Source organism: Ursus americanus, chromosome 25 (assembly GCF_024610735.1).
Source record: "Ursus americanus isolate L20-20 chromosome 25, mUrsAme1.1.p, whole genome shotgun sequence".
In the NCBI taxonomy this organism is placed as follows: Eukaryota; Metazoa; Chordata; class Mammalia; order Carnivora; family Ursidae; genus Ursus; species Ursus americanus.
In genome coordinates, this window is record NC_142151.1 from 15,450,480 (window position 1) to 15,476,492 (window position 26,013).

Genomic DNA, 26,013 nt, shown 5'->3' on the forward strand with positions numbered 1-26,013 from the left:
AGGAGTACGGAAGACACGAAAAGTTCTGGGAATTGCGAGAACTGTTTATTAACTGAATCAAGCTTAAAATGGGAATGTCACTGTTATATTTCTTTAAAAAGCTTCCTCATGAACAATTTAATTTTAGATTCTATTTATTGCTCCCTTTCCTAATTGAAGCCAGAGTTCACTCAGTGAATGATGAGAAATGACAAAAGACAACAGGCACAGCCAGGGGAGAGAACTTCCTTTGGCTTTGGAGCAAAATACGGTGGAGACTGAACTCATGTTCCAAAGTTGCCAGATCGTGCATCTCGATGCACAGGTCATGAATATGAAATAGAAGAGGTGGGGATGACAGAGGGACAGAGAAACATGGAAGTACCAGAGGTAGGGGGATTTCCGTCAGAGAAGCACTGATGCAAGCATTGGCACTCTCTGTCACTCTGTCACGTCCTCTCCGTGATGATCAAGATACGGCTCACTTTCACCAAACCTGGGGCTACCGCTGTAGAGTGGGTCGTGGAGAGTTGGGCCATCCCTGAAGGATGGCCGACATGTCCGAGCCAGTCAAGGATTTGGGTCTGCTTTGCTGCCTGCCTGGTGATTGGGCTTATTTGGGTAATCCAAGTTGATCCCTCAGGACACCAGAAGCTGTCTTGGCTGTGGAGTCCTCTGAGTTTTCTCAATGTTCCTTAGCAACATGGAGGGATTGGTGCCTCAGTCTCCTCAGGGCTGCTCCCTACCATCTTAGCTCTGTGAGGAACATCTGGAATAGCAAAGTTGGATGAGGAGAACCAACCCAGTGCCTGAGAGGGCAGTGTCTTGTTAGATACAATAAACCTTAAAATCAATCCAGAGAAGGATTCAGATGACCAGAAGCAGAATTCTTTAACATTTCCCTGGGTGAGAGAAACCATACATTCTTCCTTCCCTGTGTGTTCACCATACACTCTTCTAACTCGGATTCCTATGCAAAAGGAGACAGAACTCAGTGGACCATTCAGCTTTGCTGAGTGTCTGCTGTGTGAAGTTACCCTGCTCGGTATTTTCACACATATTTACGTCAAATAATCCTTGACGAAAACTGCATCAAGGAAGCCATTATTAAGCAAAAGACTAGACTTCCTAACTCGATACGGTCACAGAAGTTTTAAACGAAGCATGAAAAGAAGTAAAGACGTGATCTGTAACCACGGGTGCTGAGAATATCAGCCCCTTTAAGAAAGCTCAGGTGCATTTGTACCAGCTCTGGCTGTGGACACCAGAGTATGACACAGCCCAGAGTGATTCGGGAAGTGCTTACAGAAGCGATAAACGTTGAAGTTGCAGGAGTAACATGAGAGCCATCCTTGAGTATGCCAGGGCAGACTTTGATCCAGGGCCCCCAACAGCATGACACTGCCTACGAATAAGGATGCCCAGAATGTGGGACTAGAGAAAATTTCCCCCATGGGACATTTCCTAAAATGTCCTTCTAAGGCACTGTAGCTGTTGGTTCTCCCCCCCCCTTTTTCTTTGTGACTTTAGTCAAATAATTACACACTTCTGAGCCTTACTGTCCTCTCAGGATTCAAATTTGTCAGTTTCTACCATCGGGCTTGACATACAGAAGGCACTCAACAGATGTTGGTTCTCTTTCTCTCTCTGCTTTGTTTCTAGTCCCTGGGGCTTCTCTCTTCCTGCTAGCTGAAATTTGTACTGTACTGTGCTCCCCTAAATTGGCCCAGGCCGATCTTCTGGGCAGAGTGACTTCGCTGTGCTGAGCTTCCACTGAACACAGAACCTCAGTGCTGCTCCCAGCGTACTTCCCTAGGGACAAATGCATGCTCTCCCAACCAAGGAAGGACTAAATCCCTGTCCCTCGGAATGTGCCAGTCAGCTTTGGTTCAGCTGTAACACGGTTATTCCTCACGTGCTGGGTCTGGGCAGCAGGAATGGAGAATGAACTCTTCTCTCAGAACTCTGCACATCTCACAAAAGAGTAAGATGATCTTATTACTACGCTTGTGTCATATTTGGATTTGGGAGGGACATTTTCTTGCATACTTAGTAAAACAAAGCAATGGCAAAGATCAGTGATGTCTGCCTGTGGCCGAACCTGCTGGGCCAGCACAGACCTCTGATTTCCCTTGTTCGATCATTCCTGCAGTGAGGCTCCAACATGCTAAGCCTGATTTCAGTGGCTCTTGGTTTCCAATGTGAGGGGGTGACTATGGGTCGGACCTCTCTGGGAGAGCAGTCTGCCTTCCCAGACCTTGCATGGAAGAACAGCCCGGGGTTGATCAGACCCAGGCCACAAGTAACCCTAAGTCTAGAGTTTAATAACAGACTACGTTTGTAAAACATGCTGACTGGGGCATCCTCTAAAGGGAAGAATTTCAGATTATGCCTAAAGCCAAATTCAGTCCTTGACATCTGAAGGCTCGCGGATCAGGTATCCTAGCGGGGCTAATTGGATTTTTGTAGAACCTCTCTCTTAATAAATTATTTGGTGCCTTCCCTGTTTGCTTTTAGTCCTCTCAGATGTAAAGAGCTATTTTTTTTTTTTTTTAGCAAAAACAGCAATGAACTTTCCGCCCATCTGACTGCAGGAATTTTTAAAGATTTTTATTTATTTATTTATTTGTCAGAGAGGGAGAGAGAGAGAGAGAGAGAGAGAGACAGCACAAGCAGGGGGAGCAGCAGGCAGAGGGAGAAGCAGATTCTCCACTGAGCACAAAGCCCGATGCTGGGACTCGAACCCAGGACCCTGAGATCGTGACCCGAACTGAAGGTAGATGCTTAACCCACTGAGCCACCCAGGCGTCCCTGACTGCAGGAATTTAGTAAGTGGTCTTTGTTAGCAGGAGAAATGGATCCCTCTGTGACCGATGAGTAAATAACAATGTGTTCTACCATGCCTCCTCCTTGATTTTTAAATCCCATAGTACTTGAAGGGAGACTTTCATTATGCATTTCTCTTATATCACCAGAAAAATTCTTTAGGGGAAAACAGTTTAATGTTTGACAGCTTTGAGTCTTTATCTTTTTTCTTTTCAATCAGTCTCTTTACATCTACTTAAAAACAGGAAACCACATATCTCCACCCCAGCAGCAACCCCGCATCTACAAGCATGTTCCACACCAGTTTGGGGGGCAGCCTTTTTGCTTCTGAACTTGGCTGGATGCCCACTCCTACCTTGCAGGAAACCCCTCCGGGCACTCCCCAGGAGTTACACCCAGAGCGCTTTTCCCAGACACTCAGGATCTCATCTCTGGGCACACCCCCCCTCCCTCCCTGAGCTCTCTCCCCTGAGTCATTGCTAAGATTCCCTGCTCTGACTTCCCCTTCTCTGCAAACTGTTCCTGCTGCCTTCTTAGTACTTTCTTATCTGTTTCAAAGATAATCTAAAAAAAATCAACTGGAGAGGGTCCTCGCCTAGTTGAGAGATCGCCTCCATTTCCCTGTGCCCACCTATAGCCTCCCCTACCCCGAGGTATTTCAACTTACATTCAGTGGCTCACAGCTCTCTGGGGTGCCTCTGTCTCTCACTCCGACTTCTGAGTACTGGCAGTTAGAACAGGAAGGAAGTTAGTGAGGAAAAAAAATGTTTTAAACCTACTAGAAGAGGAAACCCTGGGCTGTCTCAAATCCTGTTCCTTTGCACTGCATATCTCTCGATCAGTCAACTGAACAGTGTTCTTGTCAATTTAATGGCAAGGTGGGAGCATGACTGCCCGTGTGAGTGTGAACACGGATATGAATGAGTGTTTGTGCAAGGGCATCGAGGCCATAGCCTTTGAGTTCTATGGATCATCGTGCAGATATGTCTAAAAATCAAGTCATCGCAGTGCATAAGCTTACTGAGGCAAGTAGCCGAAAACCAGTAGCAAAAAATTCGCATCAGCTTTACTTCGTATCACTGACTTCTGTTCCTATGTGGTCTCTGCCAGCTTTCTTATCTGCTAGATATCTTGAAAGTTTGCTGGCCGCGAATGCAGACTGCTAAGGAATTATAAATGTTAACTGCCTATACTTGGCCCTAAACTTAAAAGATTTGCCCTCCAACAGGTTTTTGGAGTTTTGTTGGTTGTAATTTCAAAATGTAGCTTTGCACTGTAGCACAATCAAGTGTTACTTGTTGTAGTTTTCGCTAATTTTTTAATTAAAAAAAAAAAAGCACTGCTTTCTAGTAAACCTAGGAATGAGGATTACAAAATAGCGTAAAACTTCATTAATTCATAGTCTCGTAACTCAGAATTTGTGGTAACTTAACAAGTACTAAGGCTGACTTCGTACCATATTTAAGGAACTGGTTTGTGAAGTAATTTAAATGGGAACAAGTTGCAGAGGCCATATTTAAACGCTTGAAAGGAACAGTTTTCAAGCAGTCAAGCCACATTTATTCCATACATTTCCGAAGCTGCTGTCAATAAAAACTGCTTATTTATACAGACATTTCAATATTCAACAATACACATTGTTTCAATATGTGTGGAGCTGACTAATTAAGCAAATATATTTGGAGAAACTGACATTTATTTCCCTGTCATTTAAACGTGCTGCATTTTATTCCCTTTATTTTGTAAATTGATGCCACCAAATCCATCTTGTCTTTAGTCACTGGAAATGAAACAGTCGAGATGATGGTTATTTGGTGGGAGAAAAGAGATTAATCTAGGAAAATATAAAAAGGAAAACAGTATATAATTAAAATTAGCAAAAGTCCTGCAAACTCAATACAGACTTAGTTTGTAAATTTCAAAATGATACAGATAGAAGGCAGCCCTCAAAAGTATCCGGCTGTCTTATAAATTGAAGCAAATATTAATTCACATGGAAGAGAGTAAATTTTGTAGCTTAGTACTTGCAAGCTGGGACACATTTCTTCTTTCAGTAATATTTGTGGAGCATCTTTATTTTCCCAGCTACTGTTCTAGGCACCAGTGAAACAGCCATAGACAATAGACAAACTCTCCGCTCTCTTGTGGAAATTATGTTCTAGGTGAGACGGAGAATGAAAAAATAACATAGGTAGAAGAAATTATTTAGAACAAGGAGGATTTAACAATTGGGAATGGTAGATTCATAGTTCACAGGCCACTCCCCATTTTTCATGCTATTAGAGAAGATGTCACTAGTCAAACAGGGCTTTTTTTTTTTTTCCTATCAAGCCCAACGTGTCTCCGCAATTTTTCTTAATGCACTTCATTGGGTATGGACACTGGAAGGTAGGGGAGCCCCTAGAAAGTGTCTGTAACTTCACTGTGCATGTGTGCAGTGTGTGTGTATTTATTGGGGGAGGAGAGAGCATTCATAACTTTCAGCAAATTCTCAAAGGAGTCCATGGCCTCAAAAGGATTAAGAATTGCTCATTTAAAGGCACTTCTTGATGATACAGCAATGGGCTTTCAGTAAGTTGGAGGACACCTGCCATGTTCTCCTAAAATACCTCCCAACATCACAGTCAGGGCAGAGATCTTGGCAAAATTCCCATTTCTCATTTTTCTTTGTCACCGTTCACTGTTACCTGCATTTATCAGCTGGGAAAACAGACGAAGAGACTCTTTGAAGAGGCCTAGGATGGGAGACACTCTGCTTCTAGTCCATGCTGACACAGATGTGTTATGCACCCAGACTCCCTTCCCAGTATCTAAGCTTTTCCAGATGCAGGATAATGCCTGTCATGACAGTAAGGGTGCTCTTACTCCAAGGATCTTAGCCCTGTGCTGCCAAATGAAATCAACAGAACTTGGAAACCTGCACGGGAGTTTCCAGAACAAAGATCAAACAAATTTTCCAGCATTTCTTTGTTGTTACAAGCATACGACTGAAAGGTAAATTCGAGACAACTCTTCCGTGGGGTGGTGCCTTTGCCATGAACCTCAAAAAGTGACAGACTGTGGCAGACTGCTAAGACTTCCCCTTTTTGCACAGACATATTTCTTTGAGGCTACAAGTTGAAACAATAAACTCTCAGAAAAGGCTTTCAGCCCTGAAAGCTGTCCATTCTGAAATGCGTCCACGAGGCACCAATAGCAGGCTGGGGACAGGGGAGGGGGGAGCTACAGTTAGACAGATGTCTCTGTGTCTTCCCATCAGTGTATCTGTAGGCCATGGTTTCATTTCTCTGAGCCTCGGTTTGCCTGTCTGTAAAACAGGAATGATATTAACCTTCAGCATTGCTGGAAGGGTTGGAAATAATGTGTGAGAAAGCATCCAGCAGGGTTCCTACCTTAGAGTAAGTGCTCAATACTCAATAAATGATCAAGCCCTTGCCATCGTCAATTCCACAGGACGCTTCAATGCTTATTTTTGCAGACCACATAATGAGATTGACTAGGAGACAGTCATTTTCATCTAAGGTCTCACAATCAGCCCACACACATTTCACATATATATATATATATATATATATATATATATATATATATATACACACACACACATATATATAGCTTAGATATTACCTTCTTATTCTTTTTAAAAGATTTTGTTTATTTATTTGACAGAGAGAGAGCACAAACAGGGGGAGCGGCAGAGAGAGAGGCAGACTCCCCACTGAGCAGGGAGCCTGATGTGGGGCTCGATCCCAGGACCCTGGGATCATGACCTGAGCGGAAGGCAGATGCTTAACCAACTGAGCCATTCAGCACCTATCTTCTTCTTCTTTGAAGCTTTCCAGCATTGATCCAGGACAAGTGTGTTATATTCTTTTTTTCTGAACTAGAGTGTGCAGTGTTTATACAATATAATGTAGGACTTTAGTAGGCACTTCTTTGTGTTAAGTGATTCTTTTCTGAATAGCAGAGTTATTTCTCCATCCAAATATAAAACGTGTGAGGAAAGGGCTGTGTCTTACGTGCCTTGTATTCCTTGGAGCAGTTAGTGCAATACTTGCCTGAATCATGCAAGAAATTGAGTGAAGTTCTTTAGTAGATATGTATCTGTCTAAATTACATAGAACAAATGCCTACATTCTGCACCCCCACTCCATCTCTTTCCTCTGGTTAGAGTGTTGCCTTGGGGAAGAAGGAATAAGAATATGAGTATAGTCATGTGTCATTAGGGGTCACTGAGACCAATTTTTCTTTTTCTTCCTTCATATATATATGTTTATGACATATGGAACTACATTCTGAAGGGGTTCACAGCCTTGGCATAAAGGTTCATTTCCAAATTCAACAAGCCCTTAAGAATTCTCAGCTGTATTCCAGGACCTGTGCACAAGGCCAGAGATAAACCCACTTCTAAGGCACAGTCTTAGACCTCATGTTGCTACCAATGTAATGAGGAAGACAGAAATAAGTTAAACTTTTTGTGTGTGCTTAGGAAAAGAAATGTACGTTGGGTACTATGAGAGAAGCTAGTAAGGACATCAAGAAAGTCTTCTTGGAGGAAGTGATTACAGCGCAAAGTCTACACAGGAGAGTAGACTTTGGCTACTTGACATGGGAAGGGATGGAAGTGGAGGAGAAGGCATTTGAGGAAAGCGAAACCATGAGCAAAGGCGTGGCATCTTAAAGTGGTGTGGCATGTGCAGGGACTTGTAAAGAAGCAGTTCAAGGTTGCTGGACTTCAAAGTGAACATTCTATAAGGATAATAAATGTGCTGGAGCAGGGCAGGCGCAGGGTCCGCATCACAGCGACCTCTCATGCTATGTGAATAAGGAACTTGGTCTTGACCCTGTCAGCGATGGAGAGCCGTTGAAAATAAAGGAGGCGCAGGAACAGCTTTGTGCTTTACTCTATAGTTTAGTCCGTTTCCTCTGGTAGTTGTGTTGATGGGTTTGCTGGAACGAAACCCATTTGGAGACTGTTCAGGCCTGAAGTAGAGCCCTCATAGGCGGGATAGGCAGAGGTGGTCAGCTCAAGAAATACTTAGGTGAAGTTGGCATGACTTGGTGATTGGAGTGATGTGAAGGACGAAGGTGAGGAGTCATGGGGGAGGAGTGAGGACTTATGGGTTTCTTGCAAGAATGACAGGGTCTGGGGCGCCTGGGTGGTGCAGTCGTTAAGCGTCTGCCTTCGGCTCAGGGTGTGATCCCGGCATTCTGGGATCGAGCCCCACATCAGGCTCCTCCGCTGTGAGCCTGCTTCTTCCTCTCCCACTCCCCCTGCTTGTGTTCCCTCTCTCGCTGGCTGTCTCTCTGTCAAATAAATAAATAAAATCTTAAAAAAAAAAAAAGAATGACAGGGTCCTTGGTGGTATCATCAACTAATACAGAAAATACAAACGAAAGGCAGATGTATTGGGGGAGATTATGACTTGAGTTTGGACATGTTGAGTTTGAAAACAACTGTGTCATTTCTAGGAGGTGATTTTGGACAGAAAGATATATAAGCTTGGATTTCAATTCTAACCTCGTGATTCGTACTTCATCAGGCTCTGGATAGTAGTTTCAACCAGGCTACCCGAAGTGTGGTCTGTGGATCCGCAGATGGGCATCACCCAGGAATTTGTTAGAAATGCAAATTATCAGGCCAACTCCAGACCCATGATATCAGAATCTCTAAGGTGGAAGTCAGGAATCTGTTTTTAAAACACTCTGCAGGCAAGTTGTGACATTTGAGAAACACTGTTTTAACCCATATAAATGGATGAGACCACCCTGAGAGAGTATAAAAAGAGAAGTTGGCCACATTTAGGAAAATCCTGTTTTACGCAAGCTCTACTTTCAATATATAACCTGCTGACTACTTCTCATCTCCTCCTCTGTAGCAGCCTAGCCCTAGCATCACCATGCCTCCAGAGACTTTTATAACCGCCTCCTTGTATGTTTTCCACTTCCACAATAGCCTCACAATTTATTCTCCTCAAAGTAGTCCAAGTAAGAAGCACACTCATGACCAGATCATTCCTTCCATCTGAAACTTCTAGGGACATTTTACCCATTTACAATAAAATGGAAGCATTTGCCATGGTCTGCCGGTGTGCTCATTGTGGTAACCAGCCTCCAAGATGGCCCCCACGATCCTGGTGTCCACAATGATCACATTGTGTCAGGCTTGGTCTGTGGGACCAATACAGCATGGCCGAAGTGATGCGATGTCAGTTCTGAAGCTATGTTTTAAAAGACCTCATGCCTTCTCTCCTGATTTCTTGGATCAGTTGTTCTGTGGAAAGCTAGGTGCCATGTCATAAGGACACTGAAGTGACATATGAGCGACATGCAGAGTCGTCTACACGGTGAGAAATGAGGATTTCTGCCCACAGCCGTGCGAGTGAGCTACGTAGAAGGTGAATCCTCCAGCTCCACATGACTGTGGTCCCAGCAGCCTGACTGTCACCTCATGAAAGATGGAACCACCCAGCTATACTACTCCTGAACAGACCTCAGAAACTGTGGGATATAACAGATGTTTATTGTTATGAGCTGCCCAATTTTGAGGTAATTTTTATGTTATTCAACAACTAATGCACTCATGATCTGGCCCCTCCCTTGCACCACTCCAGACTCCTCGCCCTACTCTTTTGTTCTCTCCATTCTACCCTGCTCCCTGCTAATCCTTACAAGAGAAGTAGGTTCCTGTTTCAGGAGTTATTCTCTCTGAGAATATTCTCTCCTCCCAGAGAGCCATACTTGATTCATTTCCTCATTGTGGTTTTAATTTGTGTTTCCCTATTGAAGGAGTATGGCAAACATCTATTTATGTGCTTATTGCCATCTCTATGTTCTCTTCAGTGAAATGTTTCTTTGTATTTTTTCGTGCATTATCTAATTGGCATGTTTGCCTTTTGAATATTGAGTTTTGAGAGATCTTTGTATATTCTAGAGGCAAATCCCTTGTTGGGTGTGTAATTTGCAAATATTTGCTCCCAGCATGTAGTTGGTCTTTTTATTCTCTTAACGGGGATTTTCACAGAGCAAAAGTTTTAATTTTGATGAGGTCAAATATATCAGATTTCCCTGTGAAGTACTTTTGCTGGCAAGTCCAAGACCTCTTTGCTTAGTCCAAGGCCCTGAAGATTTTCTCCTATTTTTTTCCTTAATCTTTCTAGATTTACATGGTACATTTACGTCTGTGATACACATTGAGCTAGTTTTCATACAAGGTGTGGCGGTTAGGTGTGGAATTTTAGGTGCATAAAGTCTGAGATTTAAGATCCACTTTTGTTTTGTTTTGTTTTGTTTTATGATGTCCTTGGAAAAAAGTCAATACCCAGCACCATTTGTCCAGGCTTTACATGTTCAGTCTCCAGCACCATTTGTTGAACAAGCTACTCCCTCCATTTAATTGCTTTTGTACCTTTGTCAAAAGTTAATCGGGCATATTTGTGTGGGTCTGCACCTGGGTTCTTTACTTTGTTTCCCTGATCTGGGAGTCTGTCCCTCTGTCCATACCACACTGTTTTGACTACCGTAGCTATGAAGTAAGCTTTAGCATTAGGAAGAGTGATTTCTTCCTACCCTACTTTTTTCTCTTTCAAAATTTGTTTTGGCTCTACATTTTAGAATAAACTTATCTACGTCCACAGAAAACCTTGCTGGAATGTTGATAGGAATTGCAATAATCATAGATCAATTTAGTGAGAATTGACATCTTTACTATATTGAGTCTTTTAAGCTATAAGCATGGTATGTTTTTTCGACTATTTAGGTCTGCTTTGATTTCTTTTAAATTAGATTTTGTAGGGTGCCTAGGTGGCTCAGTCAGTTAAGCGTCTGCCTTTGGCTCAGGTCATCATCCCGGGGTCTTGGGATCCAATCCCGAATCAGGGCTCGCTGCTCAGCGGGGAGCCTGCTTCTTCCTGTGCCTTCCTATCCCCCTGCTCATGCTTGCACGCTCTCTTTTTAAAAATCTTTTAAAAAATGGGATTTTGTAGTTTTTAATCACACAAATCTCGTCCATGCTAAGTATTTCATTTTCTTTAGAGCAATTATGAATGACATTACTTTTTAAGTTTCCATTTCCATTTATTCATTGTTATGTATAAATGCAATTGATTTTTCTGTAATTAGTCTAGTATGCTTCAACCTTGCTGAACGCACTTATTAGTTATAGGATAGTTTTAAAATGCAGATTCCTTAGGATTTTTCTATGTAGACCATCATGTCATCTGTAAATAGAAACAGCTTCATTTCTTCATTTCCAAACTATATGGTTTCTATTTTTTTCATGCCTATTGCATTGGCCAGAACTTTCAGTACCATGTTGAATAAGAGTGAGGAGAGCACACATCCTTGACTTGTCCCTGGTCTTAGAGAACAAGCATTCAGACTCTCACAATTAACTATGAGGTTAACTGAGGGTTTTTTTGTTTGTTTGGTGGGCTGGGTTTTTTTGAAGATGCTCTTGATGAGTTCCCTTCTATTTCTAGTTACCTGAGAGTTATCATAAATGGGCACTGGGTTTTGCTAAATGCATTTTCTGTGCATTTCTATGTCAATTGATACGATCATATGATCTTTCTTCTTTAGACTGTTGATATTGTGCATTATGTTAATTAGTTAGGCTTTAAATAGTCTTGCATACATGGAATAAATCTCACTTGATCATGGTATATTATTATTTTTGTATATTCCTGTGTTTGATTTGCTAATATTTTGTTAAGGATTTTTACATTTGAATTCAAGAGAGAGATTGGTCAGTATTTTTCCTTTTTACTGTCTTTGGTTTTAGTGTTAAAAAATTTTATGAGGCGAAAACTGGCCTTATGAAATGAGTTGAGAACGGTTCCCTTTTCCCTATTTTCTGAAAGGAGTATTGTATTTTAATTAATACGTTATTTTTTTCAAGATTAGCCATGTTGTTCTGGAAAATGCATAAATATCACGGGATATGAAGAGAAGTTGGGGACAGCCTTCTACCTTCCTTCTTCGCATTTAGGGTGTTCCTCTCTGAAGTCCACTGTGTACTAATGAGAGTGGGAATCTCAGTTTAGTAGAATCCAAATGGAGAGGAAATGTGTCTTTGATGTGTGTCTTCCTACTCAAAGGTATTTTAAGAAACACTAAAGAAGGATTAGAGATTAGCGCTCGTTTAAGGAGCTTATAGGACGGCTAAAATTGTAATTACTTTCTAATTACTTAGTACCTGCCCTTTAACTCTCTTTCTGTATGTGATTAATAATACTTTCCCATCTGTCAGAAAGTATCCAGAACCAAGGATTACAGAGCTATGAAACATAATTTTTAAAAGTATTTTTATGATGTTTCGTTTTTAAATTTGCATGCAGTAAAACTCCTTCTCTATGTGTTTTGACAAACGCGTGGAGTTGTATATCCGCCACTACAATCAAGATACCAAATAATTCCACCACCCTTTAAAACCCCTTGCCTTGTCCCTTTACGTGCAATCGACTTCTCTCAACCCCTGGCCGCCACCGATCAGTTCTCTAACCTCGTAGTAGTTTCGCCTTTTCTGAATGTCATCAATGAAATCAGATACAATAGGGCCTGTCAACTCTGGATTCTTTCACTTAGTAAAATGTGTTTCATATTTATTGATGTCATTACATACACCAATGATTCTTTTTCTTTTCCCAGTAAGTTTTCTGCTGGCTTGATTTCTTATGTCTTTGAAATCTTAGAGTGTCCAGCACAACCAAGGTTCATCCAGAGAAATTTTTTGGTCATCAGTCACCTTGTTTAGAGCCATGTGACTCCATGACCTGGTTGATAAGGTCAGAGATAGACAACTGATCAAAGGTTAGCCCTGATGCGGTTAGCCAATGACCAACGAAGTAACCTGGTAGAATTGTTCTGTCTCACAGAGGCAATGTGTACTTAACTAATTAGCCAGGCTACTCAAATTCTCTTAAGACTCAGTGGCAGCAGGAGTTGTAGAGGAACAGGTAGAAAGAATAGCCACTTGGAACGGGGAACAATGGGTACCGTCCCTGAAGATACAAACTGACCAGATCTTTAGAACTTGACAGTGTCTCCAACAGTGTTTCAGTCTCCACAAGGCCCTGCTGAATGTGGTTGAGTTTCCTGTCTTGCACACATCCCCTTGTATCCCATGTTTTCTCATTTTTCAGTGTTTTTTCTTTCTAGATGTTCAAAATTTTCGTTTTCAAAAATTGTTATTTCCTTTCTGTTTAAAGAACTTCCTTTGTCATTCTTCCAGTGTAGTTCTTCTGGGAGTAGATTGTCTTAGTCTTTGTTTATTAGGGTGTTTTTATTTCCCTTCATTCCTGAAGGATAAATTCACACACAGAGGTGACAGTTCTATTTTTATCAGGACTTGAAAAATGTTGTGCTTTCTTCTGGCCCCATGGTTTCTGATGAGAAATCCTCCATCATTCCATTTTTTCACCTCTAGGTAAGGTGCTATATGTATATTTTTTAATTGCTTTCAAAATTTGTTTTGTCTTTATTTTTGCCATTTGATTATGATGTGCTTTGGCATAGATTTCTTTGGGTTTATCCCATTGGGGTTTGATAGCTTCTTGATTCCATAAGCTTATGTCTTTCATCAAATTTAAGAAATTTTCAGTCATTATTTTTTCAAGTACCTGTGTTAGCCTCATCCTTTTCTTCTTTCCTGGAACTCTGATGACATGCATGTTAAATCTTTTAGTTTCTGAGGTCTCTGAGGTTGCTGTTGTTGTTGTTTTTCTTCTTTTTTTTCTTTTTCTCCTCCTCCTCCTCCTTCTTCTTTTCTTTTTATTTTCTCTTTTTTGATCAGACAGGGTAATTTCTATTGTTCTAGTTTCAGGTTCACTGATTCTTTCTTTTGTCTTCTTTCTGTTGTCAAGCCCATCGGTTGACTCTTTTGTGCTGGTTACTGTAGTTTTCAGTTCTACAATTTTCATTTTGTTTTTCTTTAGGTACCTTGTTATTGCTGAAGAGTGGTGAAAATTCCCCACTTGGCCTCCTCTGACACCATTCTGGTAGGAAAGAAGAGGGTGCCTCGCTATCACCGCTTGGAGATGGAAGTCTAAGATCCCCATGTGGCCTTCTGTGAGACTACTCAGGTTGGGGTGGGGTAGGTTTACCTAGTTATAGCAGGGCCAGATGGAAGTCTAGTTACTCAACCTGTGCTGATGGGGTTGATATTGGCCTTCCCCCCCCCGCCCCACCATGATGTTGGATTTGTTTCCATGGCACAGGCTGATTTTTGTTTAATTGTTTTCTGCCTTACTAGATTACATCTTTCCTGGTCATTTGTCTAGAAAAAGTAGGCTTTTTTTTTTTTTAATATTTTATTTATTTATTTGACAGCCAGCGAGAGAGGGAACACAAGCAGGGGGAATGGGAGAGAAAGAAGCAGGCTCCCAGCGGAGGAGCCTGATGTGGGACTCGATCCCAGAACGCCAGGCTCATGCCCTGAGCCGAAGGCAGACGCTTAACGACTGAGCCACCCAGGCGCCTCAAAAAGTAGGCTTTTTGAGAGGATTTTTTAATCTGCTCCTGTTTGTGTTTCTGGGTTGCTGCCTCTCTTGCCTCTAGTTCAGGACACACAAAACTAAAAGAGAACTCAAGGAATGTACTGCCACATTATTCCTAGGGTGCTGAATTCCCTATTTGGTCTTTCTTCTTCTCTTGACCTTTTAAAATACTCTTATGTTTGTTCTATATATAATATCTAGGAATTTCAGCTGCTTAGCAGAGGAATGGGAAGAAATCTCTACTCCATCTTGGTTCAGAACTAGATGGAAAATCAATTTTTAAGTCTTTAAAGCAATTAAAGAATTTTCTAATCATAAATCCTTGAGAGCTAAATTAGAATCACTTCAGAAGAGTTTTTCAAACTATATACGTGGTCATACATCCACTCCTTACATTCCATTCTTCTGGTTCTCCCTGGGAGGGAGAAGAGTTTTGGTACAACACCCTCCCCCTTCTTCCAACATTGAGAATCACTGGTTACAAAGCCTGTTATTGATCAGGGTGGTTTATCTTTCTCAAGTGTGTTGAGATGGAAAACATTGAGAAGTTGGCACATTATGACATAAGACATGAAGAAACTGAGACTTGAAGAGGTGGCAATCTTGTCACATAGCAGAGATGTGGTGAAATAAAGCCTGCCCATGGGTCTACAAATAATACTAAGCAAACAAATCACCTTGATACCTTGTTAAAAATGCAGCTTCTGGTTTAGAAAGTCTGGAGCTGGGCCTAAGGTCCTGCCTTTCTAACAAATGCTCACGTGGTGTGGATGCTGTTACACTTCGAGCAGCAACACTCTAGAACATTCAGCTTATTGCACTTTTCACTGCCTCTATGAATTGCAGTCCTTCAACAAAGAAATAGAGAATGGGTGAATCTCAATATCTATGCTCCTGGTGTGTAAGAGGGAAGGCCTGAACGGTAATGGAGACACAGAGGTGGGAGTGGAAAGACTCATCCAGACACCGGACACTCTGCTGGCTCTGCAATGCATTTGCTGCTTCAAAACTCCTCTCATTTTGGTGAGGACCAAAAGAAAGCCTATAAAAAAAAACAAACCCATAAACTGTGTAGCTGCCCGTGTAATCTGCTTGGGGCTGTCAGTTAAGACTCTTTCCCTGCCTGGGAAGGATAAATTGACCTTCTTTCTCTGTAATCTTATGGAGTGCCATTCTCTAACAAGTGACAATTCGGGAAAGGCACATTACAATTCACTGGCAAGGCATGAGAGAGACCAGCAACACATGCATCTTGGTCTATTCGGCTTTACTGTAGTATAATAGAAAGATAGCAGAGTGTGCAAGGTGTTCCCAGATTTGGGCCTTGATCCTAGCACCACTACTAACTTTATATGCAGCCTTGAATAAATCACTTTATTTCCCTAAGATAAATCTGTCAAAAGAGCTTAATGACACTAGCATATAGACTAAGGTCTATACAAAGTGATGTACAAATGAATACTACTGGCTCAATGTAATGGAAAGCCTGAAGCCAAGTGTACCGATGGATTGAATTGTAGCTTGAGCCCTCTACCCCGAAGCCTTTGATATGGAAGATCCAGCAATCAGTTTTCAAATAAATGCCAGCAGCTAATAGTTATCTCCGATAAGCTGGGCTCCTTCTCTATCAAGTACCACTGAATTTTGTGTCATTTTTGATTTGTGGTTCCATCTTACTGAGGAAATATATACAGAACCTCTTAGGGAGAGATATTGTATACTTTTCAATGTCATTGCTCACACAATCAGCATCCCAGTGTCCCTACTGCATCAGGGGACACGTTGATTCACTCTCTTCTTTCCAGTAATGTAGAGTCCCATAAGAATTATGACATGAAGTGTGTGTGGTGGGGATTGACTTATGATTGAGGGTGTGTGTGTCAGGGAAAGGGAAGGAATGAGAGACAGCAAGGACTAATGGTGGGAATGGAGGAAGACGAGAGATATTGAATCACCAAGTACGAATATACCCCTGGATATCAACACTTGGTGTGCATTTGTGCTTTCAATAGCTATTTATTGACAGGAGAGAGCACAAGTCAGTTTTGTGAGAGTATTCAATTATCAGAAAACTCCTAAGCCTGTCCCAGTCTCACCTCTTATTCTTCTAACTTCTTTGCACCTGGGTTGGTGCTCTAAGCTCATAACAGTGGGATTACAAAGCATGTGGTATTACAGGGAGATAAATCAGGATGCAAAGATCCTTTATTCATCTGCTTTGAAGAGGGCAACTGGGCAGTTTATGGGAGCAACATTCAACGCTGTGAGTATTTCTCAACTTCTGGTGTTTAAGTAGGCTGTAATTGAAAGGCTTTGTGGGTGGTGGAGGGTTGATCTGGCTCTAAAATAAAGAAATGGAAGAAAACACACTGAACCAGTGGGCCTGGACTGGGGCAGGGAATGAAACTAGGAGAACACATGAAGGAAATACACCCAAATTGCCTTATAATGTCATGCAGCCAACTAATAAGCGAAACTTCATTATTACATTATTATTACTGCAAAACTTGATTACTAAACTTATTTTGAAAGAACCCCGAACTGACTCCTTCTTTTTTGTGGCTCCCAGTTTTCTGGGAAAGGAGGGATCTGGGTCACTAAATGACCACAGAGCAAACAGTCTGTACTCCCACGGTGTGCTTGAAAAAGACCAAAATATAAGAGGGGGGACATGAGAGTGTGAGAATAAGGAGAAAGAGAGTCAAGAGCCAGCCAGGCATGACCCCAGTGCAGTGTGGGTGGCTTAGCCTTCTTCTGAGGTCGAAATTTTTGCTTTTTCCAATCTGAAGGAAGGTACTTACTGTACTTTTGTTTTTGTCTTTTCATGGCTTTGGTTTGGGTCTTCCTTGGCTCTCAGCAGGACCCTGGGGACATTTATGGGCCCAACCCCATCAGTGCAGGGAGACCACTCCTGCTCCTATCTCCTCCCCACCCCCTTTCTTGGCCCCTCAACAATAGAATTGTCTATTTGCCTATATCTTTGCTGAGAAGGAGAGATCTGGAAGTCTGGGGTGATAATAGCAGCATCAGAGATCCTGACTCGGGACCTCTGAAACTCTCTTCCTTAGCTGGGATTAATAGATAATCACACTCTGTCGCTTCCTCCAGCTGAATTCCATTGCCTTGGGTCCAAGGTGACACTAACTCTGGTTCCCTACAAAACTACGTCTTGACGGATTACTTTGTTGCATCCACTTCCTTCTGCAGAACAACAGTTCAGACTCTTCAAAAGGGGAAGGGCTAACATTGCTTTAAAAATAGAAAGCCATTCTGCCTCACAAAGGAATGAACTCCTTGACACTTTTGGGAGGCAAAAATGTGAAACATCTTCTTAGAGCTAAAATCAAGTCTGACACTAGATCGAGGATTATTTAGCCTGAGGGATGCCCTTTTAATTCCTGGGAAAGCATGACCAGGATAAATTTAGCCTTTGGTGATATGTGTGGTGGACAAAAGTGACTTCCAGGGCAGGAAAAGGTCATATTTGTTCTGCTCTTCCCCACGGTTTTACAGGGAGAACTGGAGGGCAACTGCAAGTCAGTTGATTGTCCTACATACTCAAAAATGAAATATTATACATGAAATGCACGACAAACATAAAATTCTTACCCACAGCGCAAAGTCTGAGTTTCATGAGGATCCAGGGATTAACCAGGCCACTGTTATGTAACACTTTCTTTTTTTTTTAATTTTTTTTTAATTTTTTATTTTTTTAAAGATTTTATTTATTTATTTGACAGAGATAGAGACAGCCAACGAGAGAGGGAACACAAGCAGGGGGAGTGGGAGAGGAAGAAGCAGGCTCCTAGCGGAGAAGCCTGATGTGGGGCTCGATCCCAGAACACCGGGATCACGCCCTGAGCCGAAGGCAGACGCTTAATGACTGCGCCACCCAGGCGCCCCTATGTAACACTTTCTGAAGAGAATTCCTTTACATAACTCATCACACCTAGACAGGAACTCCGTCTGAGCCTAGAGGTGCAATTTCACAATTAAATATGTAAATACGCAAAAGAAATTTACAAGAAAAAAGGGGAAGTATAATCAAGGAAAGATGCAAGTCAAGTGTGATTTTTAAGTTCTTTGGGGCTGCTTTTGAGGATGTCAAAGGAATCCAAGGAAAGCTTAAGACAGAATTTCAAGACCAGGCATAAATTAGTAGGGTGTTGGAGGAATGCAAAAGATTACCCAGCGAGTGCTGATGACAGTCACCTCTCTGGTACATGACAAGGGCTCTTCAACAGTTGGCCCAGGAGAAAGGGTGTAGGGAGGGCAGGTGAACCTGTGTCCCAGTCATAGATTTGTTTGCCTGGCTTCCTTGACTCCTAGAAGGTCTATTACATAGTTACTGCTTTTTTGAGCACTTTGCACTGAGCACTTATTTACATTATGCCCTTTGCTTTTCCCCGTAACTCTAAAAGGAATGTATATTTGATCCATTTTATAAATGGAATGAGGTGCAGATAAGTTATGCAATTTATCCAAGGTCACATAGACAATTTTTGTGGAGCAGGGATTTGAAACTATGTTTATTTGATTCTAAAGCACATAGTCTTTACATTGCATTGCCCCCAAAGGGTAATTTGATTAGTTTACCTTAGGCCCTCATGTTATAGACTCTGGATCTAACGTAGTAGGATCCTTGATAGAACTGCCAGATAAAAATAGAAGATACCCAGTAAAGTGAGAATTTCAGATAAACAACAAATAATTTTTTGTATAGGTATGTACCATGAAATATTTGGGATATACTTATAACAAAAACCCCATTCGTTATTTATCTGAAATTAAAATTTAACTGGGTGTCCTGAATTCTTATTTGTTAAATCTGGTAATCCTAATCCTAGTAAGCTCTCCAGATGAGAGAAAGGAAAATGTGTGCTCTCTTACTACTTTGAAAGAATTAAGAAGTCCAAAAATCTTGATCTGAGAGAAATTCTCTAGTTTTCCTCTGTGGCTTTGTCCCAGCTGGGATGTGTCAGTTACTGATGGTAAACTCCGAGAATAATGCTGCTCTTGGCTGCCCACCAGCAGTTTCCATGGTCCCAACCACACTTGGAAGAGACACAAACTTTGCCTGTTTACCAGGGCAAGAGAGGGTCCACAGCACAAGAACTGGATTCAGTGAACAGGTGAGCTGGCAGCCCATTTCCTAAAGTCACGGAGAGCTTTGTGAGGTGAAGACCAACTGATGCCTTCTCTGTGGTTTGGTGGAGAAGTCCCAGGGTCAGGATCTCATGACCCAATGTTCAAGGTCTTAGTTCAACTTCTCCACTTATTTGTTCACCCATTTGACAAATATAGATGGCATAACTGCTATGGGCCAGGCACTGTTCTAGGTTTCGAGGCCACAGAAATGAACAAAAATGGAAAAACAAGCCCACTGGAACACATTCCAGTGGGGAATTAACCCAAGATCCATGGCATGAGCAAGTGATCCAGAACCCTGGCCAGGTTCACCATCCCTGGTACCCACTCACAGATGAGACAATGCGTTTCTGTTGAAGAAGTTGAGAACTAGCAGGGAAAATGAAAATACTACTTGGGGAAAAGAAGATAAGGAAAAAAATATCTTTTAGGCAAGGATAATAATTTAAACTGATTCTGAAAGTAATAAGAAAGGTTGATGAAATTGAAGTCATACAATAGAAGATTTGAGGCATGTTCAATGCGGTAGGGAAAGAGAAAGATGGTTAGCATAGGCCAAACATGGTCAGGGAGAGGTGAAGCTAAGAATATTAGCATAAATCTATAATGTATAGATTATATAAATAAATAAGCCTTCCAGGTATCAGAGCACAGAAGGTTTTATCTCAGGGAAAGAGATTAAGGCTACTTAGAAGGTCTTCGGAGTTTTTAGAATCTTCCTTCCCAGGAGAAGTGTTATCAACTTTTGTGATAGAAAAGGAGAAAGAAACAACATCATCCTTTAGCTTAGCGTACTTACTTTCATTTTTTATTTTTATTTTTTGAAGATTTTATTTATTTATTTGACAGAGAGAGAGACAGCCAGCAAGAGAGGGAACACAAGCAGGGGGAGTGGGAGAGGAAGAAGCAGGCTCCCAGGGGAGGAGCCCGATGCGGGTTTGATCCCAGGACTCCAGGATCACGCCCTGAGCCAAAGGCAGACGCTTAACGACTGAGCCACCCAGGCGCCCCAGCATATTTACTTTTAAAATTTATCTTGTTAATGCATCTGTATTTGCACTCAAAGAATGACAATGTATATTTCTATAGCTGAAATCAAAGTCTGTGAAACTCATATGGGTTAAGTCCATGATTTGGATAGGAAGAAATGTTGAACATTTCAGAGAAATGGGTTCCTAAAGAACTTCGTGTCTGACTATGGAGTGAAAGCACAAACTTACTGCGTAATCACCCTCCCTTGATCATTGATTTCCCTATTTGTGTGTGTGTGTGTGTGTGTGCGTGCATGTGTGTGTGCGTGTGTGTGTGTGTGTGTGTGTGTACTGGGATGTATCACATACTACATGGGTGTTACTGTCTCTGGTTCAGAGCTCCCCCTGTTCAGATGACTCCATTGTTATCCCCCAGAACGAGGAGAGAGGTATCTTGATTACATGAGGTTTAAACAAAATAAGGATTTACTTTACGGTAAAGTAAAAAGCCCATAAAATGTGAGGCAATAAACACTAAGAGTCAGGTTATTGTGTAGCTGGTTGGAAAAATATCTAAAGCGTAAAGAACATATCAGTGCTGTAACGACTGTAATAGCATTGAGTCCGTTTCTCTGTGTTCACAGATGGTGGAACTGGTCCTCACAGGAGGGAAGTACATATCATAATAATTTCACATAGAAAGCTAGGGACGATTGAAATAACGCATCTACCTAGATTTTTGATTTGTAAATCTGTCTGTTGTCAGTCTACATCCCACTACATTGAGTGCCTCCACTGATTTATACCATATTTTCTTGAAAATGTCTTTAAAAGATGATAAGTTCTTCCCTTTTGTGCCAACACAAAGTCCTGAGCTTTTCTGCTGTTTCCAGTGAGAGTCTAAGAAGCAACGGTCCCTGTACCCTGAAGGGCCTTTTTTTCCCTCTCACCATCTAAGGAATCTGACAGAGAACCATCAGACACCCAAGGACATCAGAATGAGTGACAACACTACTTTGGCTCCTCCAGCTTCAAACCAGGGTCCCACTACCCCACGCAAGGGGCCCCCCAAGTTCAAGCAGAGACAGACTCGCCAGTTCAAGAGCAAACCTCCTAAGAAAGGTGTGAAAGGGTAAGACCAAAATGAAAAAGAAGACTTTCTATTTTTTTGAGAAATTAATGCTCCCAATATTAAATACACTTACAAAGATTTCCACCCCATTCTCTATTTCCCTCTCTACCACAATCTTTGCTGAATCACGTTGTTAGCCCTAGAATGCTTTCTTTCTCACCCCCCAGGTCTGTGGTCACATTTAACATGGCAAATGGAGCCTGTCACAGCAACCTTTGACTTGACCTTCCAGACTTTTCTGGACTGCTCCTCTTCACCAGCACACCCTGCAGTTTAATTTGGAGTACTAAAACACTGGCCATTGCCAGAACACAGAGTTTATTTTTATGGCTTCAAACATTAAGTCTTCAGTTTTTATTTTTCTCTTTCTCTTCTTGGCAAAATCCTATTTACTCTTTAACGTACACTCATATGTTAATTTCTCTTTTGAAGCCATTACTGACTCTTTTAGACAAATGTGATCATGACTTCCATATTTGCATTTCGTACGTTCAGCTGTCATAACTTGTACTGTTTTACATTACATTTGTTTATTTACATCTGTTCTCTGAGATTGAAGTTCCTCAGAGAAAATTAGTTTTTTCCTAAATTCCCTATGCTTAATACAATGCCTGGCACATAGTAAATGCTTGATAAATGCTTTTGGGTAGCTAACCAAACGGATGAATTAATCATTTTAATGTCTTTCGTACTGTGTTTTCATTCCAATTTCTTCTGTTTTTAAAGATTTTATTTATTTCTTTATTTGACAGAGAGAGAGGGAGAGCACAAGCAGGGGGAGCAGCAGAGGGAGAGGGAGAAACACCAGGGAGCCTGATGTGGGGCTCGATCTCAGGACCCTGGGATCATGACCCGAGTGGAAGGCAGACGCAGACCCCACTGAAACACCCCGGAGCCACCACCCCACCCCGTTCCAGTTTCTATTTTTAGAAGTGGAGCTTGACTAAATTGCCCCAGGGATAGTTCTATCTGGCTCTCAGTTGTCTTAGGCTAAATTTTTACAGGGGAAAATCTCTCTCCATTGGGACACACCGTCTGAAACCAGCCTGAGTGACCTTGTCTTTGCCCCAGGTCAATGCAAATAAAAGATATTTCTCAAAGACAAAACCTTAAACCTCTTCTTCCCTCTTAGTCAGAAAGCTCTCTATATGCATCATTTCAAGATCCTTCCACTCTGATAACAGCTAATTTTTCTTTTTTTCCTATAGATTTGGAGATGACATTCCAGGCATGGAGGGTCTGGGAACAGGTGAGCCACCCAAGGCTGTGGACTTTCACTTGGAAATTTCACCACTATCCATACTTCAGGCCTCAAAGGGCCATGAAAAATTACAGAAAATAGTTAAGGCAGCAGTTCCTTGAAGACATAAAAGTGTGGGGCTTAGTTTACCCTCCTAAGTACATGTGTGCCCAGAGGCAAAAACTCTAACAGCAACCAAGCTATGGCCCAAAGATACTAAATCCTCTTGTTCTGTTAAACCACGCTTGAGGACATCTAATGGTGAGTTGTAGACTTTCATGGTAGAAAGATTCTCAGGGTTTGTCTATCCCAACTTCATCGTTTCTTCGGAAGAGAATTCTGAGACAGAGAGGAGTTAAGTGACAATCTGAGGCCACAGAGCGAGGTATTGGAAACAAGGGAGGGGCCTGGAGAAATTTTTCACTCTACCAGACAAACCACTCCCTAACCAACTTCCTCTTTTTACATAGTCTCCGGCACCCAGAACAGGGCCTACACACTGAATGTATCCAACACAATATTTTTTAGTTGGCTAGAATAATTTGATTCATTGGATAATGAATGAAAATGACTGGATCTTTCTTTTAAAAATACTAAACTTTATTTTTTAGAGCCATTTTGGGTTTACAGAAAGCTTAAGCAGAAAGCATGGAGCTCCTATATACATCTGTACATAGTTTCCCCTATTCTTAGCATCTTTTTTTTTTTTTTTTAAGATTTTATTTATTTATTTGACAGAGAGAGAGACGGCCAGTGAGAGAGGGAACACAAGCAGGGGGAGTGGGAGAGGAAGAAGCAGGCTTCCAGCGGAGGAGCCTGACATGGGGCTCGATCCCAGAACGCCGGGATCACGCCCTGAGCCGAAGGCAGACGCTTAACCGCTGTGCCACCCAGGCGCCCCTCCCCTCTTCTTAGCATCTTGCATTAGTGTGGCACATTTGTCACAAATGATGAACCAGTATTGGGACCATTACTATTAACCAGCATTCATAGCTTTTATTAGGATTCATTCCTTGTGTCGTCCGGGTTTTGACAAATGCACGGTGTTGGGTACCCGCCATTGCAGGTATATACTAGAATAGATGTCCTAAAAATCCCCTGTGTTCCATCTGTTCATCCCTTCTCCGGCCCTGCACAAACTCCTGACAACACGAATCTTTTTACTCTCAGAAGTTTTGCCTTTTCCAGATTGCCACAGAGTTAGAATCATGCAGTATATAGATTTTCCAGTCTGGCTTCTTTCACTTAGCAATATTTATTCATTTAAGCTTCCTCTATGTCCTCTATGGCTTGATAGTTCATTTCTTTTTTAACCACAGAATAATATTTCATTCTATGGCTGTATCACAATTTGCTTATCCTACTAAAAGACATTTTGTTGCTTCCAAATTTTCACGATTATGACTAACATGGCTATAAACATTATTGTGAGATTTTTGTTTGTTTTTTTTTTAATTTTTTTATTGTTATGTTAGTCACCATACAGTACATCATTAGTTTTTGATGTCGTGTTCCATGATTCATTATTTGCGTATAACACCCAGTGTGAGGTTTGTTGTTTTTTTTTTAAAGATTTTTATGTATTTATTTGAGAGAAAGATAGTGAGAGAGCATGAGCCGGGGGAGTGGAGGAGAAGGAGAAAGAGGCTCCTGGATGAGCAGGGAGCCCGATGTAGGACTTCATCCCAGGATCCCGGGATCACGACCTGAGCCGAAAGCAGATGCTTAACCGACTGAGCCACCCAGGTGCCCCATTGGGCAGGTTTTTGAGTGGACATGTTTTCAACTCTTGCAATACAGTTTTGATAAACAGTGTAATCAGTAATCAGTGTCCTTCCAGGCAATTTTCAGTGTATTTGCTTTTTACAGTCAAATGCCACTCCTGGGATCTCAGATACATTTTCCAGCTACTTTATAAAGCTCATTTGCTATTCTCCTAAATCAACTGCTTCTGTCGTTTGGCCAGATGTATATAAGACCAGCAGATATATAAGACAGCCAACATATTCGGAATACTGGAAAGCACTTTATGCTGGGGGGAGATCTGAGATCTTTGACTTGGTTTTAGTCCCATCTCTATAACTCTGATTTTTTTGTAGGTATTTAATCTCTTTGGGTTCCAGTCAGCTTCTCTGTAATTCAGGGATAATAATATTTTATTGCCTGAAGCAAGAAATTGGATCAGTAGATGCCTGGAGATTACTTCTCAGTATGCGACTGGATATAGTAGGCATTTCAAAATATAAAGGAACTAAAGATTGAGTCAGAGAAGCCCCAAGGAATGCATCTGAATGGGTAGGAAATAAGAAGGCAGTGAATTTCCAGATCATGGGAATTTGAAATGCCTCTATTTCTCATTCTAACCCTTGGCCTGACTAGAATTCCACTTGTGTTCCTTCCATAGTGGTTGTACTTTGAGGAGACCCCGTTTGATCAGTGACCCGCACCCCCTCAGGCTAGTTCCAGTCAAAAGCCTTGGGTCACCTCCCCAAAAAGGTACAGAACGAAACCAATGAAGATGCCTACCTAGGGGGGCCTGTCCTGGGGCATCAGAACCCTGCAAGGGATTAATTAAGCAATTGGTCTAATCCTTCCTGGGTGGCAGGGCCATTCTAGATAACTTCCTGGTTTCTGAGACAACAAACAGGAGAGAGGAGTGAGGTCTGCGCCGAAAGGATGTCTTCTTGAGCAGAAGACGCTCTGGGGCCCCAGGGGAGTGAGGTTGGCTTACAAGTTCTTCTTCCCTCTCTTGCAGATATCACGGTGATTTGTCCCTGGGAGGCATTCAGCCACCTGGAATTGCACGAGCTCGCTCAGTTTGGGATCATCTGATGACCAAGTTTCTTTGCCATTCTCAATATCATCAGCTGTAGTTTTGATTACTTTTGCCCTATTGAGCTGCCAGAGTCTTGAAATTCAGCTGTTCGGAAGTGGTTTCTTAGCTTACACAGTCATTTCCCCTAAATTGCTATGAAGAGTTCTCTTAATGTCAGACTCTCTCTTGCTATATAGTTCAGCTCAGAATAGTGGATGCAAATTGACTTTCGTTAGGGTCTTTCAAACTTGACCACCTTTTCCTATCAGCCAGTTAGAATTCGTTGATAGTTCTCTAAATTTTATTTGTTAAGTCCTTCAAATCTATTTGTACTAGGCATTCCCTGTAATTAGTAGTAGCTTTTTAAGATAACACTTACGTCACTCCCTTCCCCTACTCATTTAATA

At 41.7% G+C, this 26,013-nt stretch overlaps 2 protein-coding genes across 7 annotated transcripts in view; one reads left to right on the forward strand and one right to left on the reverse strand.

Moving 5' to 3' along the window:
• The window catches only part of ARHGDIB (Rho GDP dissociation inhibitor beta), a 19,203-nt gene extending 15,577 nt beyond the window's left edge, over positions 1 to 3,626 (reverse strand). Inside the window, exon 1 of one of the 2 annotated variants that reach the window (XM_045781426.2) lies at positions 3,473 to 3,626. The gene's annotated coding sequence lies outside the window, so the exon portion shown is untranslated. The remainder of the gene's footprint in view (positions 1 to 3,472) is intronic. The other variant, XM_045781427.2, reaches the window with a different exon arrangement.
• Positions 1,659 to 26,013, forward strand: PDE6H (phosphodiesterase 6H). Of its 5 annotated transcripts, none has more exons than XM_087855655.1 (6): positions 1,659 to 1,963; positions 9,075 to 9,354; positions 13,740 to 13,897; positions 21,378 to 21,551; positions 22,760 to 22,800; positions 25,547 to 26,013. In XM_087855655.1, exons 4-6 carry the CDS (start codon positions 21,418 to 21,420, stop codon positions 25,621 to 25,623), a joined length of 252 nt encoding a protein of 83 aa, XP_087711781.1. In that variant the 5' UTR covers positions 1,659 to 1,963; positions 9,075 to 9,354; positions 13,740 to 13,897; positions 21,378 to 21,417; the 3' UTR covers positions 25,624 to 26,013. The 5 variants fall into 5 exon arrangements, with proteins under 5 accessions (XP_087711781.1, XP_087711780.1, XP_087711782.1 ...); XM_087855654.1 differs by having other exon boundaries at positions 13,740 to 13,886; XM_087855656.1 differs by having other exon boundaries at positions 13,740 to 13,872.